This window comes from Chlamydotis macqueenii, chromosome 4 (genome assembly GCF_036417535.1).
Source record: "Chlamydotis macqueenii isolate bChlMac1 chromosome 4, bChlMac1.mat, whole genome shotgun sequence".
In the NCBI taxonomy this organism is placed as follows: Eukaryota; Metazoa; Chordata; class Aves; order Otidiformes; family Otididae; genus Chlamydotis; species Chlamydotis macqueenii.
This window is the reverse complement of record NC_141559.1, coordinates 68,294,278-68,309,851: the sequence shown is the minus strand read 5'-3', so window position 1 is coordinate 68,309,851 and position 15,574 is coordinate 68,294,278. Positions and strand designations below refer to the sequence as shown.

Genomic DNA, 15,574 nt, shown 5'->3' with positions numbered 1-15,574 from the left:
TGGACAGGGCTTTGAGCAACTTGATCTGGTTGGAGATGTCCCTGCTCCTTGCAGAGGGGTTGGACTAGATGATGTTTAAAGGTCCCTTCCAACCCAAACTATTCTATGATTCTATGATTGCTCCCATTACTTATAACATTAAAGCTGAAAACTTTCAGTTTTATATAGAAAAATAAAAATAAAAATTGAATTTGCAATTCAAGCAACTCACTTCAGAGGCATCAAAAATTAGAGTAATGAATGCTTTTAATTTCAATCTTCAAACACAAGATAAAAATCAGAGATTCCAGTGCATAGATAGGAATACACAAACTGGTCTTCTATTTAAAGAGTAACTTTCCCATAATTTATCTAATTGGTGCATTAAAATATAATTTAATACAACTTCTTACAGAAGTGGGCAGAATTAATATTGTAATTTAAATACCACAGATTAACATTTATGTAATATCCTCATTAATATAACTTTCAAAATTATTCACAGAATTCATAATTATTTTAACCTTCATGATTGACTTGCCATTTTATTTTTACTTGTTAACAAGAACTGACAAATTCTACATAAAACCCTCAAACTTGTTTTAAAACTTCCAAGAACTCATTGTGCATGGTCATTTCATGTTTATGTTTCCTCTCACGGCTCATTAAAACAGTAAGCCATTCACAGTCAAATTCTGTTAACTCCCAAAATAAGCTAACAGAGCAGTTTTACTACAATATAGTGCTTTGTAAACGAAGTTTAAGTAAACTAAGCGATTTAATTGCACAATTCTCTCATTTCCAGTAGCAACTCTGTAACTACATTTCCCATCACAGACTCTGAAGGAAAAAAAAAAAAAAAAGAAAAAAGAGAGAACTTTATAATATTTCTAAAATCTATAGAACTAATGATAACTACAGAAGTTTAACAAAACATAATAGATATAAAATGACAGACATTACGAAAAGTGCTTTACATTTAATCAGAAAAATTCTGCAGGCAACTGTCTTGTTCCACATGAATGAACAGAGCTTAAGAAAATAGGAAAGTAGTATGGTAACTTTTTAACAGAAGATCATCTTTGAGAGAACAATGCAGTTATAACATCAGCTTTAAGAAGCCAGTAAAAATCAAAGTTGTACTTAAGCAACATAAATCTGTCTTGTGAAACACTGAGATAAACAAATGTAGAAAGATTTCCTGTTAGTAACCAATGCAATCTCCCCAGCCCAGCAGGTAACTGAAAGGCTTAGCCACTTTCCCAGATCTACATTTTAGTCTGTACAAAGCAGCCTACCTTTAGGGACAAGGAACACCGAGTCCTTCCAAGTGAATATAAATTGTACTAGCTGTTGAAAAAGGTTTCCAATGGACCAAGAACCAACAAATAAAGACAGTACTACGTTCTAGGTAACATGGTAATGCCATTTTTATATGCATACAAACAGTCACCATTAGCAACAATACGTTTTAAAATTGGATTTTCCTTTTGGTGACTGTAGAAAACCAATATTTTTTTCCATTCTTATGTTTTATTCCACGTGCAGCTTCAAGAATCATAGCCTACAGCAGTATACAAGAGCAAGTATTCTAAAAATAAAAATATTTTAATTCAGAAAACAAGCCACTGGAATATTCAGAAGTCTTTTAGTTTACAAAGGGTTTTACTAGAAATGAGAATCTGAGACACAGATGTTCATACACAATACTTACATAAAAAATAACCATAAATCGAGATATCTAAAACTTCTATCATTTAAAAAACCCAAGTGCACTTACTCACTCTGACACTGCATTGCCACTTCCTGGCAACCACCAGCAAAACAATCAAAACTCACTGGACATCTGCCAAGTACTTACACAACTCAAACTCAGCTGTGTATACTGTACGTTACATGCTGTACATATGAGCAAAATTACTGTCATTATGGAAAAAAAAAACATTTACTTGGCCTCAGCAGAAACAGAAAATAGGGCAAAGTTAGGGTGAAAATTCATGTCTGATGTACTGGATAACGATTTGAGGCGTGCATTGTTAGGTATATATCCCGAAAGGGGAAAGATCTTGGCTCTGAAGACCACTTTTATCCTACGCTAAGCTCAGAGAATACAATTTACAGAGCAGTGGTACTAGATGAAACTAAAGGCTAGGGTTTCCACACTGAAAAGCACAAGAGATGGGTGCAGAAACACCTCTTCAGTATAGCCTCCTCACATCCAGCCATTTGTGATTCAGACCTCAGTAACAGTGACGTTTGGTTTCTAATGTAGCATTTCTCTTGATCAAGGACTGTCTCAAAATTGTTCATTCTATCTATAAGGATCCACAATACCTGAAGTCAGTCCCCAAATCCTTTTCCCCCAAGAATCCCATTTGCTCCCAAATGCTTGGTATTTTGATTGACATAAAAACATAAACAAGGCTGCTGAAGTGTGTAACAGAAAGGTGAAACAAAACTATTGTTTAAAACTATCGAACTTCTGTTCAACCTACCTATTATCATCCACAAACCTGGAATAAATAAAGAATCCACTCGTGCATGCAATTTAAGAATTCCTGTTACAAATGTACTGCTACAGGATCCACTGCAACTCGAAACGCTTGCATACTCACCTCTGCTACTGCGGCTTCCAGCAGATATCCAAGAGATTAGGAACTATGGAGAGGATATTGAAGTATAATGACTGTACTTGAATCAGCAATCGGTGCATTAAAAAGGTCAGCTGAAGCTGAGGAACACTGGCTTTTCAGAGGACAGGGAGCCTAGCAACAAAGTTACTTGGTCACATCTGTAATTTCATTACCAGGACCGATGAAGTCTTATGACAGGGGACCAAGACTATCAACAGATAGCAGCTGCTCCGCTCCACTTTTCACCAGCTCTACACAAGGAAAACTAGTGCAGCAATTCAGCAGTGCAAAAAGAAAACCACCGCTCCCCCAAACTCAAACAGGGAATCCCAAGAGAATGGCAAGGGGGAGGAAATGGATTGTATTAAGGATATTTACTGACTAGTCCAAAAATTAAAGCACAGTGCATGTGTGATCCCTGAGCAGGCTTAAAGCACACCATATTAAAGCGATTATCACACTCATAGGTGTTAGATATTCATCGGAGCTTTCAGGACTTTTGACGACATTGCATTTAAACAATTCTAAGTTACAACAGAACTATTGCTGTGTTTGGAATGAGGAAGCATCAAATGTACCAAATCTATTCCAAATAACAGCACGACAAGGAGATAGTCATGCTAACCTAAGACAGCTCTTCTCCTCTCAAGTTCTTCGTACATAACTGGGCACTTTAGGGCTCTTGCCATACACAATACTTAAAAATAAAGGCCGAAATAAAAATCAGAAATACTGACTTTTCATCAGTATTGAAAGCAATGTGTAAACTACTATTAAGATTATTAGGAGGTAGATCTTAGTAGTTTTCTGCCATTGATTCAAGATCAGGTAATTCCATTCTTCCTTTGTGGGGAAAAAAAAAAAATACTAACTCTGAATTAAGAAATCACTTGATGGACTTTTTTTTTAAACCTCAAATTACACAATTAAAGATTAGCTATGCTTGAAAACCTTTGTAGCTCAGACAATCACATACCAGTTTTAGGAGAGTGCCCAACTCCACTGGACTACAACAGAGCCATTAACACGGTCAAGATGAATGCACAGAGATGTAGCAAACACCCTTCCTTGCTGTAAGCTATTACTTCATTTTTATGCTTCAAGAACAAGATGACAATACAACAAGAATAACAATAATTTCCATGTATATAGTACGTCATGACACTCAACTGGAAGTAATTCTACATTCAACTCTTGCATCTCCTCTGTGGTTTTAGTGCTTTTGTTAAAAAAAAAAAAAAAAAAAAAGAAACTTTGTCAAATGAAAGTCTCTGTCAGAAGACAGAGATATTTCTATCTACAATGTCATGAATAAGAAAGCCCAAGACTGCTAATTAACTCACCAAACAAAACACAGTATTACTTGGTTTCTGGAAGTGTTTTACATACGTGCCAATATGGAAAATTGTCTTCCTAGAAGAAGAAAATTAATTTTCCAGAAATGTTATTTTACAGGGAGTAAACTAAACCAGCTATTTCACTATATCTATGCCAAAAATACACTTAATGAGTGGAAAAGGTTTACTTCTTGCTTAAAAATACCCAAGCATACTATTAACTATCAAGGAGAAAGTAGCAAACAAATAAAGAGTAGTATACTGCTCTTATCAGACTAACACAGCAGTAAGGAAAGTCTATGCTGTGCGCTAACTTTCCCAGTTACAAGTATCTCTCTACTCCCAACTACAAGCTAGAAAACAACAAATATGAAAAAAGAGAACAGGAAAACTGATTTTTTCCACTCTGACCAAAAATTCCACAAATTTGAAATTGAATAATTACTCAAGGTTAAAGACATCAAAAGTGTCCTCAAATTCACAAACTGCTTTATTTCAAATGAAGAGTTTCCCCATCAGCACTTGTACATTCTGAACAACTACTAACCCTAATAATTCTGTCTGGAATCTAAAAAAAAATTTAAGGTAATTTTTCTTCCTTCTCATGTATCATCACAAGTAACATTTTACTTGTGTGAACCTCGAATTTCAACAAGGGCAAGTGCAAGGTCCCACATGTGGGTCAGGGCAATCCCAAGCACCAATACAGGCTGGGCAGAGAACAAGCCTGAGGAGAAGGACTTGAGGGTGTTCGTTGATGAGAAGCTCAACATGAGCCGGCAATGTGTACTTGCAGTCCAGAAAGCCAACCGCATCCTCGGCTGCATCAAAAGAAGCGTGGCCAGCAGGCTGAGGGAGGTGATTCTGACCCTCTACTCTGCTCCTGTGAGACCCCACCTGGAGTACTGTGTCCAGTTCTGGAGCCCCCCAACATAAGAAGGACAAGGACCTGTTGGAGCAAGTCCAGAGGAGGGCCACGAAGATGATGAGAGGGCTGGAGAACCTCTCCTGTGAGGAGGTTTAGATTGTACATTAGGAAAAGTTTCTTTACTGAAAGAGTGATCAGACACTGGAACAGGCTACCCAGGGAAGTGGTGGAGTCGCCATTCCTGGAGGAGTTCAAAAAACATGTAGACGTGGCAGTTCGGGACATGGGTTAGTAAGCATGGTGGTGTTCACTTGACTGTTGGACTTGATGACCTTAGAGGTCTTTCACAACCTTAATGATTCTATGTTTCTATTTAGTTCTTTACTGTGAGGGTGGTCAGGCACTGGAACAGGCTGTCCAGAGATGTTGTGGATGCCCCATCCCTTGAAGTGTTCAAGGCCAGGCTGGATGGGGGCTTTCAGAGATCTGGTCTGGTAGGTGTCTCTGCCTATGGAAGGCAGGTTGGAACTAAATGATCTTTAAGGTCCCTTCCAACCCAAACCAATCCATGGTTCTATGGTTTTTCGATAGGTCATTCCTATATATTCTGCTTTCCACGTGTAACCACTGTGCTCATTAAGACCTATGCAAGCAGCTGATTGCCACTAGAGGTGAAATAAAGAGACAGCATTCCTGATGATCCACACAGACTAGATTTCTACCACTAGGTTAACACAGCAGATTTCAAACTCATAAAAAAAAAGTAAAATATTTTTCATTATGGAGCTGGCAAATCACTTTGATTTAAAAAAAAAAAAAAAACAAAAAAAAACCAAAAAAAAAACAAAAAAAAAAACAAAAAAAAAAACCTAGCAGTTTTAGAGAAGAATAGCACCAGGAAAAAAAAGGTTGCATGGCATAACTAGTCAGCTACAACTTTTCACTCTTACATTTTTAGGTCTTATCACTTCGCATATGCAAAAGCATTAAAATTCAAAGGATAGGAACTTGGACTCTGCAGAGATATTACCACAATTTTATGAGCAAGAAAATGGAGGGGCAAAGACCATAACAAGGTGTGCCTGTGTCAACATGTGGTTTCACATTATACTTAATCGGCTATAAATTAGCAGGGGGATGGAGAAGGAAACACCCAGAAGCAGCAGCCCTATCCCTAATTCCAGCTGTACATTCCTACCACTTCCCTGGAACACGCTGTAGCAATTATGGAGCTGAAAGATGAATCTGTTTGGTGTACTGATCCAGTACGAAGTTGTGCCTTTTCAGTGGGTTCATTTTTCACCTGGTCAGTGCAATAGTCTGACAAACATCCAGTTACATGCCATGTCTTACTTAGGAATCCACAACAAGAAGCTCAGTTTATGTTGTTTCCAAGGAAGAACTACAGTGCCAAGATAACCTAACCAAAAGGATGACTGTTCATTCAGTGTCACCTGCTCCTTGGCTTATCTTTATGTAGAAATAAACATCTTAGATGAACAGTAAGCGAATTAGCTAAACTACTTCACGCTCCAGCTGTTTGGATGTATGAAGCCTTAAATCAGAGGAGTAACACAGCTTTTCTGCCCTGGGTGCTTCTCTTGGCTTTGGGTCAACCCAAAATAACAGTAATTAGTAAGGCAGGCAGGACAGGATCTGGCAGAACTCAACAAGAAATTCGGAACTTTCAAATGTCCATCTGTCTGTCTTCTCTCTATAATCCTGTGCTCTATGTAATCTCATCAGTTGTTTTGCAGCTTAACTAAAACCTTGAAATAGCCTTTAAACAAACAAAAAACCCCCACTGTACTAAGTCAAAGATTTAGTAGACAAAATTATTTTATTTTCCAAAGAGCAGAGGCAATCGGGCAGGTAAAATCTTGTACTCTCTCTGTTTTGAAAGGCTAAGGTCAAGCTGATAAAGGCCAAGCATAAGAGCACAATGGAAGTGGAAACAAAATGCTGTATTTTCATTTTTATTGGGGTCTTTCATACCTCTCTCTCACACTACATACATGTCAATTTTGTCTAATGAATATCCACAGATTAATTTTTGAATCATGAAGGGCTTTTCACAGAGAGATATAAATAACAATACGGGACTGACTGCACCAAGATTTTCAGTGATGCAATTGCTGTGAGTGTCAGACCCCCTGGGGACGGGAGCAGAAACAACAGCTCAGGAAGCACTTGTAAAATCAGCTGAGCTTCCTCCACCATGTAGCTTCCACAAGTATAAGTCTACCAAGGATGAAGAGCCACACACTGTCACTAGGTCTGCAGATATGAACCCAACAAAGCACTAAAGAAAAATCCAATAAGGATATGAAATACAAGGGCCTCAAATGAAAGCATGATAAACACTTGCAATAATGCTGCTATTTAGGTACCTGTGTCACAGCATTTCTTATATTCACTCTAGATGCCGCAAGAGACTTCTATCCTGTCTTATATCCTCACACAGATAGGTTCCTGCTAAGACCTGGCCTTTTGGCCTTCTGTCAGGAGATATCTGAACTCCCAAGACTGAAATAACAGCAGCCTCACGGTTCCTCTCCGCTCTCCCACTGCAGTACCTCACAAACTACAAACGTAGCAAAAATGCCTTTGCCCCTCTGCACCAGTCCCACTGCAATTTCCTAACACAAGCAAAGGTGGGCACTGGAAAAATTCACCACTCCAGCTTAATCCATCTTTGGCAATAACTGCGGAAAAAAAAAAAAACAAAAAAAAAAGCTGAACCTCTCAAAAATTACAACTCATACTGTATTTAATCAGTTAAAGCATATCCTAGGATAGCTGCATAAAACCTGTACAAACACTAATTGCAGTCTCTAGCTTTTTAAAAGGCATCAGTTTCTCTTTGCATGTATGTATGCGCACACACGTGTCAGAGTAGGAGAGAATCAATTGCTGTTGCTTAAAGTAGAGAAAGGTAAAGGTGAGTTATTACTCCTCTCCACAGCAGGCTAGAAGAGAGAACAAAAGATCAGAGCAACATGCAAAGGGTGAACAGAAAACTTTTTTCCTACAATTTGAGGGCAAAAATAGGTGCTAAGCAATTACCTAGAAAAACCCCTGCCACTGTGTCTGGCATAAGAAATCACCCTCAGGTTTTTCTTATGAAGTAAAAAAAGAGAGATAAAAGGGAAAAGCATCTGATAGGTAAGAAAAAAAAAACAGGTATTTTGCTAGACAAAAAGAAAAAAAAATTGAGAGAAGGTTTGAGGTGGCAACAAGAGTCAAAAGTGTCCCAAAAAAAAAGAGCAAAATTGCTATGCAGGTCTGAAGCAAAGCTTTTGACACTGTCCCACATGACATCCTTCTCTCTAAACTAGAGAGACATGGGTTTGATGGACAGACCACTCGGTGGGTAAGGAGTTGGCCGGATGGCCGCACTCAGAGAGTGGTGGTCAACAACTCAATGTCCATGTGGAGGCCGGTCACGAGTGGCGTCCCTCAGGGGTCCGTGCTGGGCCCAGCCCTGTTCAACATCTGTCGGCGACCTGGACAGTGGGATAGAGTGCACCCTCAGCAAGTTCGCCGATGACACCAAGCTGCGTGGTGCCGTTGACAGCTGGAAGGGAGGGATGCCATCCAGAGGGACCTTAACAGGCTGGAGAGGTGGGCCTGTGCAAACCTCATGAAGTTCAACCAGGCCAAGTGCAAGGTCCTGCACCTGGGTTGTGGCAATTCCAGGCACAAATACAGGCTGGGCGGGGAATGGATTGAGAGCAGCCCTGAGGAGAAGGACTTGGGAGTGCTGGTGGATGAGAAGCTCAACATGAGCCGGCAATGAGCCCTTGCGGCCCAGAAGGCCAACCGCATCCTGGGCTGCATCAAGAGGAGCGTGGCCAGCAGGTCGAGGGAAGTGATTCTGCCCCTCTACTCTGCCCTGGTGAGACCCCACCTGGAGTACTGTGTCCAGTTCTGGAGCCCCCAGCACAAGAAGGACATGGACCAGTTGGAGAAGGTCCAGAGGAGGGCCACGAAGATGATAAAAGGGCTGGAGCACCTCTCTTATGAGGACAGGCTGAGAGAGTTGGGGCTGTTCAGCCTGGAGAAGAGGAGGCTCCGGGGAGACCTGATAGCAGTTTTCCAGTACCTCAAGGGGGCCTACAAGAAAGATGGGGAAAGGCTGTTTAGTAGGGCCTGTTGCAATAGGACGAGGGGTAATGGTTTTAAAATAGAGGGGGGTAAGATTTAGATTGGAAATTAGGAAAAAAATTTTTACAATGCAAGTTATAGAACACTGGAACAGGTTGCCCAGAAAGGTGGTGGATGCCCCATCCCTGGAAACGTTCAAGGCCAGGCTGGATGAGGCTCTGAGCAACCTGATCTAGTTGGGGATGTCCCTGGTCCTTGCAGGGGGGTTGGACTAGATGACCTCTGAAGGTCCCTTCCAACCCTAACCATTCTATGATTTTAAGAGCCTCCAAACACGTTTTATCACTGTTGTCCCCATTTCAGACCTTTTCTGGCACTTTACTTAAAATGCATTTACTTTAAAATTTAGGTATTTAATACACACTGCCACTCCCAGATTCATTTTCAAAATATCCTTCTGCATGAAAAATTAATGCAAAGCTGTTACCTCCCAATAGGCATACCAAGAAGTTACTGAACTATTCAGCATCCAGAAGTTAAGATGGAAAGACTGGTAGAGTCCCCGATGAAATAGTCAGAGGCATGGACAGCAAATTGCTCACCTATCTCTGGATGCTAATGAAGAGATTTAATTTCCTTCCATCAAGAAGGGAGGAATTTCTTTCCATTTTCTGCCTGTAGTGATAGTGTAGCCTATCGTTCACAGACTCATTAACAATAAACATCCTAAGTAGCTGTTTATTCATTCTAAATATAGGCAAAGGCAAGTGCTCAATGCTAGAAAGTGTTAATTGATAGCAAATACTATGAATTTCTAAGTCAACACACACATTTGAAGCAGCAGCGGAAAATGAATGGCAGTGTAGCAAAATACTGAAAAGGGATTTCAAAAGTAGAATGAAAGCTTTACCAACATTTGTTGGTTCGAAACAGAGAGATTTACCTTCCCGGAACAGTCATTTTCTGTTCTCAAGAACACTGGGTGAAAAATACTTGACTTTGAAACAGAACATCAGAATGTTGATAATTTGTCAGATTTTTCAGATTTCACTCCCCCTTGCTGCCATGAAATGTGTAATCATAACGTGGCTATCTAATGCCCTGTCTAATGTTTTACAACATCAATTCAACTTAACTCAGGAGTATGTTTCACTTCTAAAATGGTTCATCTTTATTGTAAGACTACCACAAATTTTTCGCATGAAAACAATTCATTCTCTTCAACAGAGGCCAAAGCATGCAAGGAAGAGAAACAACTGAAGCTCAATAGAAGACTATTGAAATAGACATGAAGTTTAAAGAGAAATGCGAATTATCAAATGAAACTATTATTAGGAAACAGAGGAACTCTTTAGCTATATGGAAGTTTTGAAGAGAATCCTACAAAAATAAGAGGTAAAAAAAAAACCTTATCACTGCAGCTAAGTAGAACAGAATAGCATTGAGACTTCAAAGGAGGAACAGAGGACACAGAAAAACAGCAAAAAAAAGTCTACACTTGGATAAAAGAAGAAAAGGGATACTTCAAGTAAACTATTTAACAGGAAAGGCAGATATGACAATAGCAAAATTAAATGTTCTTTGCTCACATCTTCATAAATAAGTTAATTAGGAAAAATATTTATGGTAAATAATATTTTAACAAGGAGTCAGAAGGCCAGAAGAGAAAAATACTAGTTAAATATTTATACAATTTCGATGCATTCAAGTCAGCAAAACATGACAAAATTGATTCTAATTTCCTGGAAGAATCAGTCAAAGTAATTACTGAGCCATAAGAAGTAACTGCAGAGATCTTTTGTAGAAAGGTGAGATCACAGAAGACTGAAGTCAGGCAAACAGGCAGAGGACTTTAGTTTTTGATCACACACCCAAAGGTTTCACAATAAAGCTGAGGTATTAAAGCAGCTGTTTATTACTGCAACGGTTAGTCCTGTTCCCTCCTCCGATATTGTCAACCTGGTTCTGGAGCTTGTCTGACCTTTTCGTGAGCCAGTTTTTCTGAATCACCTTTCGCTTCAGTGCGCTACATGAACTAGCTGCTCATCAAGGAGCCAGACAAGCACAGAGGCTATGATCAACAATTAACCCTTCCAGCAGCAGCTAGTTGTTAGAGCCACTCAGTCACAGGATGAAGTCTCACACTAGTTTTGAGAGGCAGACAGAAGGACATGAGAACAAGACATCAATCACTGAAAACTGCATTACAGTGTTTAGGGCATGACTATTTTTCCTATTCCTTTTCCTAAAGGAGCCTACATTTGCTGGATAATTCTAGAGCATAAAGATTTGAAAACATACTCTTCAGCTACAGTAGCTCCACAAGAGAGCAGGAAGTTTGAAAACCCATATAGCAATATCAAGTCTGTTGTCTCTGGGGAAAGCCCAGCCAAAATTTAATCGAAGTGTGTACCTAGGCCAGAGTCTGCTTGACGAGTCTTGACAGAGCTACTTGAGTAGCCCTGATCCTGAACCTACTGAAGTAACAATCAGCCAGCACAGATTTGTTTAGAAAAAAAGAATCTCATTTCCTTTTGATAAGATAACCAAACTACTCAAGAGGAAGATGATACATGTTACAGACAATGATTGCGCTAAGGTTTTTGAAACTGTTTCGCCTTAGAGTGATCTAATACAGTCTTCAGGAAATCAGAGGGTAGCTCAAGCACTTGCAAATACCACTCTCAAGGCGTAGCTACCAATGCTTCCAGCCAAACCACAATAAGATTTTCAATACATGATCAGGTGAAATCTGTGCTGCCTCATGATATGATATTATGATATCATATCGTGATACTTTCAGCCACAGTTGGGAAAGGAGGAAAGCTGGTAAGACATGAATGGCACATTCTCAAGTGCAAGAAACACAAGATCATAATGTGGCAACGGTCTCTACTGGACACTGACATGTTGACTTGGACAAGTGCATACTTCTATATACAGGATGGAAGTCTAACGACAAATATGAAAGGAAATTTGAGTATCATTTCTCAGAGAAGCCTGGGAGTATAGAGAAGCACAGAGCAAGTATGCTGCTGTAAAAAAAAAAAAAAAAAGAAAGAAAAAAAAAAAAGAGATTACAGAATAACATCTAAAACACATCTGACCTATTCAACACCAGCAGTATTCCATTTTGCACAGCAGACTTCAGGAAAATATAGACATAATTAGGCTGAGCCTTCACAGTAGCATAAGCCAATCTAGTTGCTGGCTGTCACGGTCCCACCCTCTGCCGTGCACTTGGCTTCAGTACTCATCTGACCAGTGCTTGCTGGCAGCACTACCTCAGCAGAAAAACTACCCCGCTTCAGAAAAAGAAAAAAAAAAAAAAAAAAATGTTTTCTGCCAGCTTAGAGCCTTTGTGAGTCACTTCAAGTGCTGATGGGAACAAGAAAGGCAAGCAGTCCTAACAACGGCAGTCAGGTAGCTTAAACTGTTACAGAACGGCAGCTTAGTTCTCACAAAAGCGACAAGTATATCGAGGTACAGAAAGTGCGGCCCACATGGTGAAGCAGAAGGAATTAGTTTGCTTACACCAGAAAACAGATAATTAATATGGAGTACACAGCTACAATTTGCAAATCAGCACAAGATCTTTCTGAAAACGAAGAACAGTTCACTAGAGACAGGAAAACAGAATATGCTCTATTTGTGGCAAAGATGACGTCAGGCATTAGGAAAAGCATTTTAACTATAAAGACTGCCTGCTGTAGCACTCCACTGCCTACAGGGGGGTACATCCTCTGAGGACTTAAAGAATCTACTTATCAGTGTAGGCAATAGATTTGACAGCTTTATGGGTTTCCTTACTAAACAAAATTTTAGTTATTCTTACTATCCAAGTCCAGGGCACGATGTACAATGCAGGTAAAAGTGCCAATTAAGAATGGTGAGATCTCTGCTAACAACAGTTAAAAATAAGTAGGATAACTTTCCTAACGCACCAAACATCTTAAGTGTCTGATCCAGTGTTCCGTCTCACATCAAGTCCTGGAAGAACAGAATAAACTGTGTCTCTCTGTCCTAAAGGATCATTTAAGTACTCATATACTTTACTCATCAGTAACATTAGAGTTATTCCTCTGAAAAGCAAAGCACACATGCACTGATTTCACCCTTGTTAACATTTGGCAGAATCTACTAAATTCATCCGCTAACAGAAAGCGACTATATCACAGTGTACCGGGAACACGAGGAGCAGCAGGCAATGTGTAATTCACAAAATTAAAGACCCCTGAAGGACAAACTAGATTTATAAAGAGCATGGCTTTACAGATTATAATTGCCATGTAAGCAGAACTACAGTCTTATCTAATTACAGCATCTCAATCACACAAGAAGGAAAGTCAAACGCAGTTCAGATTTTTTTCTGATGCAAGGCCAGCATTACTCTAATACAAAAGTCACAGGTCAGGCACAGTCTCCAAGGTCTGAAACAGAGTTAAAGGATGTAAAATTGAATAATTTTTTAAAAGCACCACTCATTCACGTTTGCACTTCTTCAAAAGAAAACAGAAACAAGCAAAATGCTGTATAAAAAAAATTTACAAACTGAGAGATTATGTTCATTGCAAACTGGGCGGTTTTAATCAAATTTGCCAATATTTAGGCCTGCCCAAGCAGTTTTACTTTTATCAAGTCATAGTAAATCTGGTCAAAACTTTGTGGGAGGCTCAATAAAAGTGACAGAAACACCTCTCTAGGAACAAACTCCAAATGACTACAGTATCTGAAGGTTCAAACAAAACCTGTTCGGTTGCTGTCAACAATATGCTACTACTGCTGCTGGGGGCCAGGAGAAGAAGAGTGCCAGGTGTTTGTTTCCCTTCACGTAAAATCCACTCTGTTGAGATATCACAAGTTTTCATGCTGCCGCAGAAAAAAACAAAAAAGATAAGTGCAAACGCACTCATAGATAAAAGGCAAAGTTAAATTACACAAGGTCTCACCTTCTCCTCCCCCCAGACCCTCTGCTCAGCCTATTCAGTTAGCTAACCCAGAAAAAAAACCCTGACATTTTCTTTACCCAATTAGCAAATTGAACAAGCTCACACGAAGGGATCTGGTGAGTCCCAGACCAGTACAAGGAGGTATGTGGAAAACTGGGGAAGAAGGGAGAACTCTCCCATCCTGCTGGCAGCAGTAAGTTAGTATACATGTAACTCCATCCTGCTTTTAAGTGTCTGTTGGTCAATCTGGTTCTCCAAAAAGTCATTTATGCCCAGAGACGTGAGGCATTACTTCTTTCAGCACAAGTGCTGACTTTGAAATATTTGTCTGAACTCTACTACACTCTTCCACTACACTCAAAGCTGCTGCAAGCAAAGTTTCCCGTTCAGGTGACACAGCAGCCTCGATTACTAACTTCCCTGATGCAAGACTAAAAATTACTTTTGTCCTCCACTAAAGTTACATATATTTAAAATCTAAAAAACACCCTACCTAGGGTATCTTTAAGTTACTTACCAATTAAATGCTGCGCATGCAAACACAAACACAGCCGCTTGCAGACTGTCAGCCAGCACTGTGCACAGCACGGGTGTCTCGGCTGGCACCGGTGAATTATCCAAACGCGAGGGGCTTGCTTGCTTGCCGCCTGCCTCGCTTGGTGCCTTGGTGCCCAGGGGCACCCACTCGCGGCGCCGCGCCGTAAGGGGGGCGGCTGCTCCGCCGCGGCCTGCCCCGGTGCCCACTCCCCAGCCCCCGGGGCTGTAAATTCGGGGAGGTAAGAGCCGAGGCCCACCTTCCCCACGACCCAGCGAGGGGAAAGGCGGCGAGAAGGCGTGGTCCCCGCGAGGAAGCGCCGCTCCCCACCGCTGAAGGGAGCCGGACACCCCGCCGGAGGCCGGCGCGCAGCCCGGCACAGCCGCTGGGGCACGAGGAGCGAGGGGAGCCCCGGCCCGCCCTGCAGGAGCCCAGGGGGGCGCAGGACGCGGCGGGAAAGGCGGCACCACCAGCCCCGCTGCCCGCGGCGGGAAGGGCCGGGGCGCCCCGGACGGAGCCTCGCAGCAGCGGTGAGAAGTTACCGGCGGGGTCGCGGCCGGCCGGGCGCTGACAGCTGCGCACTCCCGAAATCCCCCCTCCCGCCCCAGGGGAGCGGGGCAGAGGCCGCCCCACCCGCTACCTTGTCGCAGTAGAGCCCCACGAGCTGCTTCATCCGCCAGTGCGGAGCCGAAAAGACGTCCACCTCCTCAGGGAAGGGAGCCATGTTCTCCCCATAGAGCCGCGGCGCTAACGGCGGCGGTAACATCCGCCCCGCGCATGCGCGGCGCGCCGCGGAGAGCGCCTCGCCAGCCTCGGTCCCACGTGACCACGGCCGCCCGTCGCCCGCCGCCGCCCGGCCCGCCGCCGTGCGCGTGCGTAGTTCGCCCGGCGCTTCCCCGTGGGGAGCGGCCGGCGGAGGGGGCCGCGGCGGGGGCGCTGGCTGGCGCCTGTATGGCCTCCACGCTCCTAGATTGCTCCGCGGCTGTACGCAGCGTGTGGCCCTCAGAGGCCAGGCCTGCAAAATGGAGGGTTTGGGACTGACCAGAGTTGCGGGAGGGGCTCCTGGTGCAGGCCGCTGTCCTGTGGGAGGGAGTCTCCGTGCCTACCGGGTAACCTCGCACGCCGGGGGCACAGCGGTTTTTATGCCTTTAATTAAATCGGAAGGA

At 42.0% G+C, this 15,574-nt stretch overlaps 1 protein-coding gene across 5 annotated transcripts in view; it reads right to left on the bottom strand.

The window, feature by feature from the left end:
- The window catches only part of FBXL5 (F-box and leucine rich repeat protein 5), a 39,479-nt gene extending 24,293 nt beyond the window's left edge, over positions 1 to 15,186 (bottom strand). For 2 of the 5 annotated variants that reach the window (XR_015258364.1, XM_086746117.1), the window contains exon 1: positions 15,049 to 15,186. Coding sequence is in view for 1 of the 5 variants with exons in the window: in XM_086746117.1 (XP_086602243.1) it covers positions 15,049 to 15,174 (126 nt within the window). In the remaining 4 variants the exon portion in view is untranslated. Of the gene's footprint in view, positions 1 to 13,672; positions 13,794 to 14,390; positions 14,719 to 15,048 lie in introns of those variants that run through there. The other 3 variants (XR_015258366.1, XR_015258365.1, XR_015258367.1) reach the window with 3 other exon arrangements.
- Between the last annotated feature and the right edge of the window lie 388 nt (positions 15,187 to 15,574).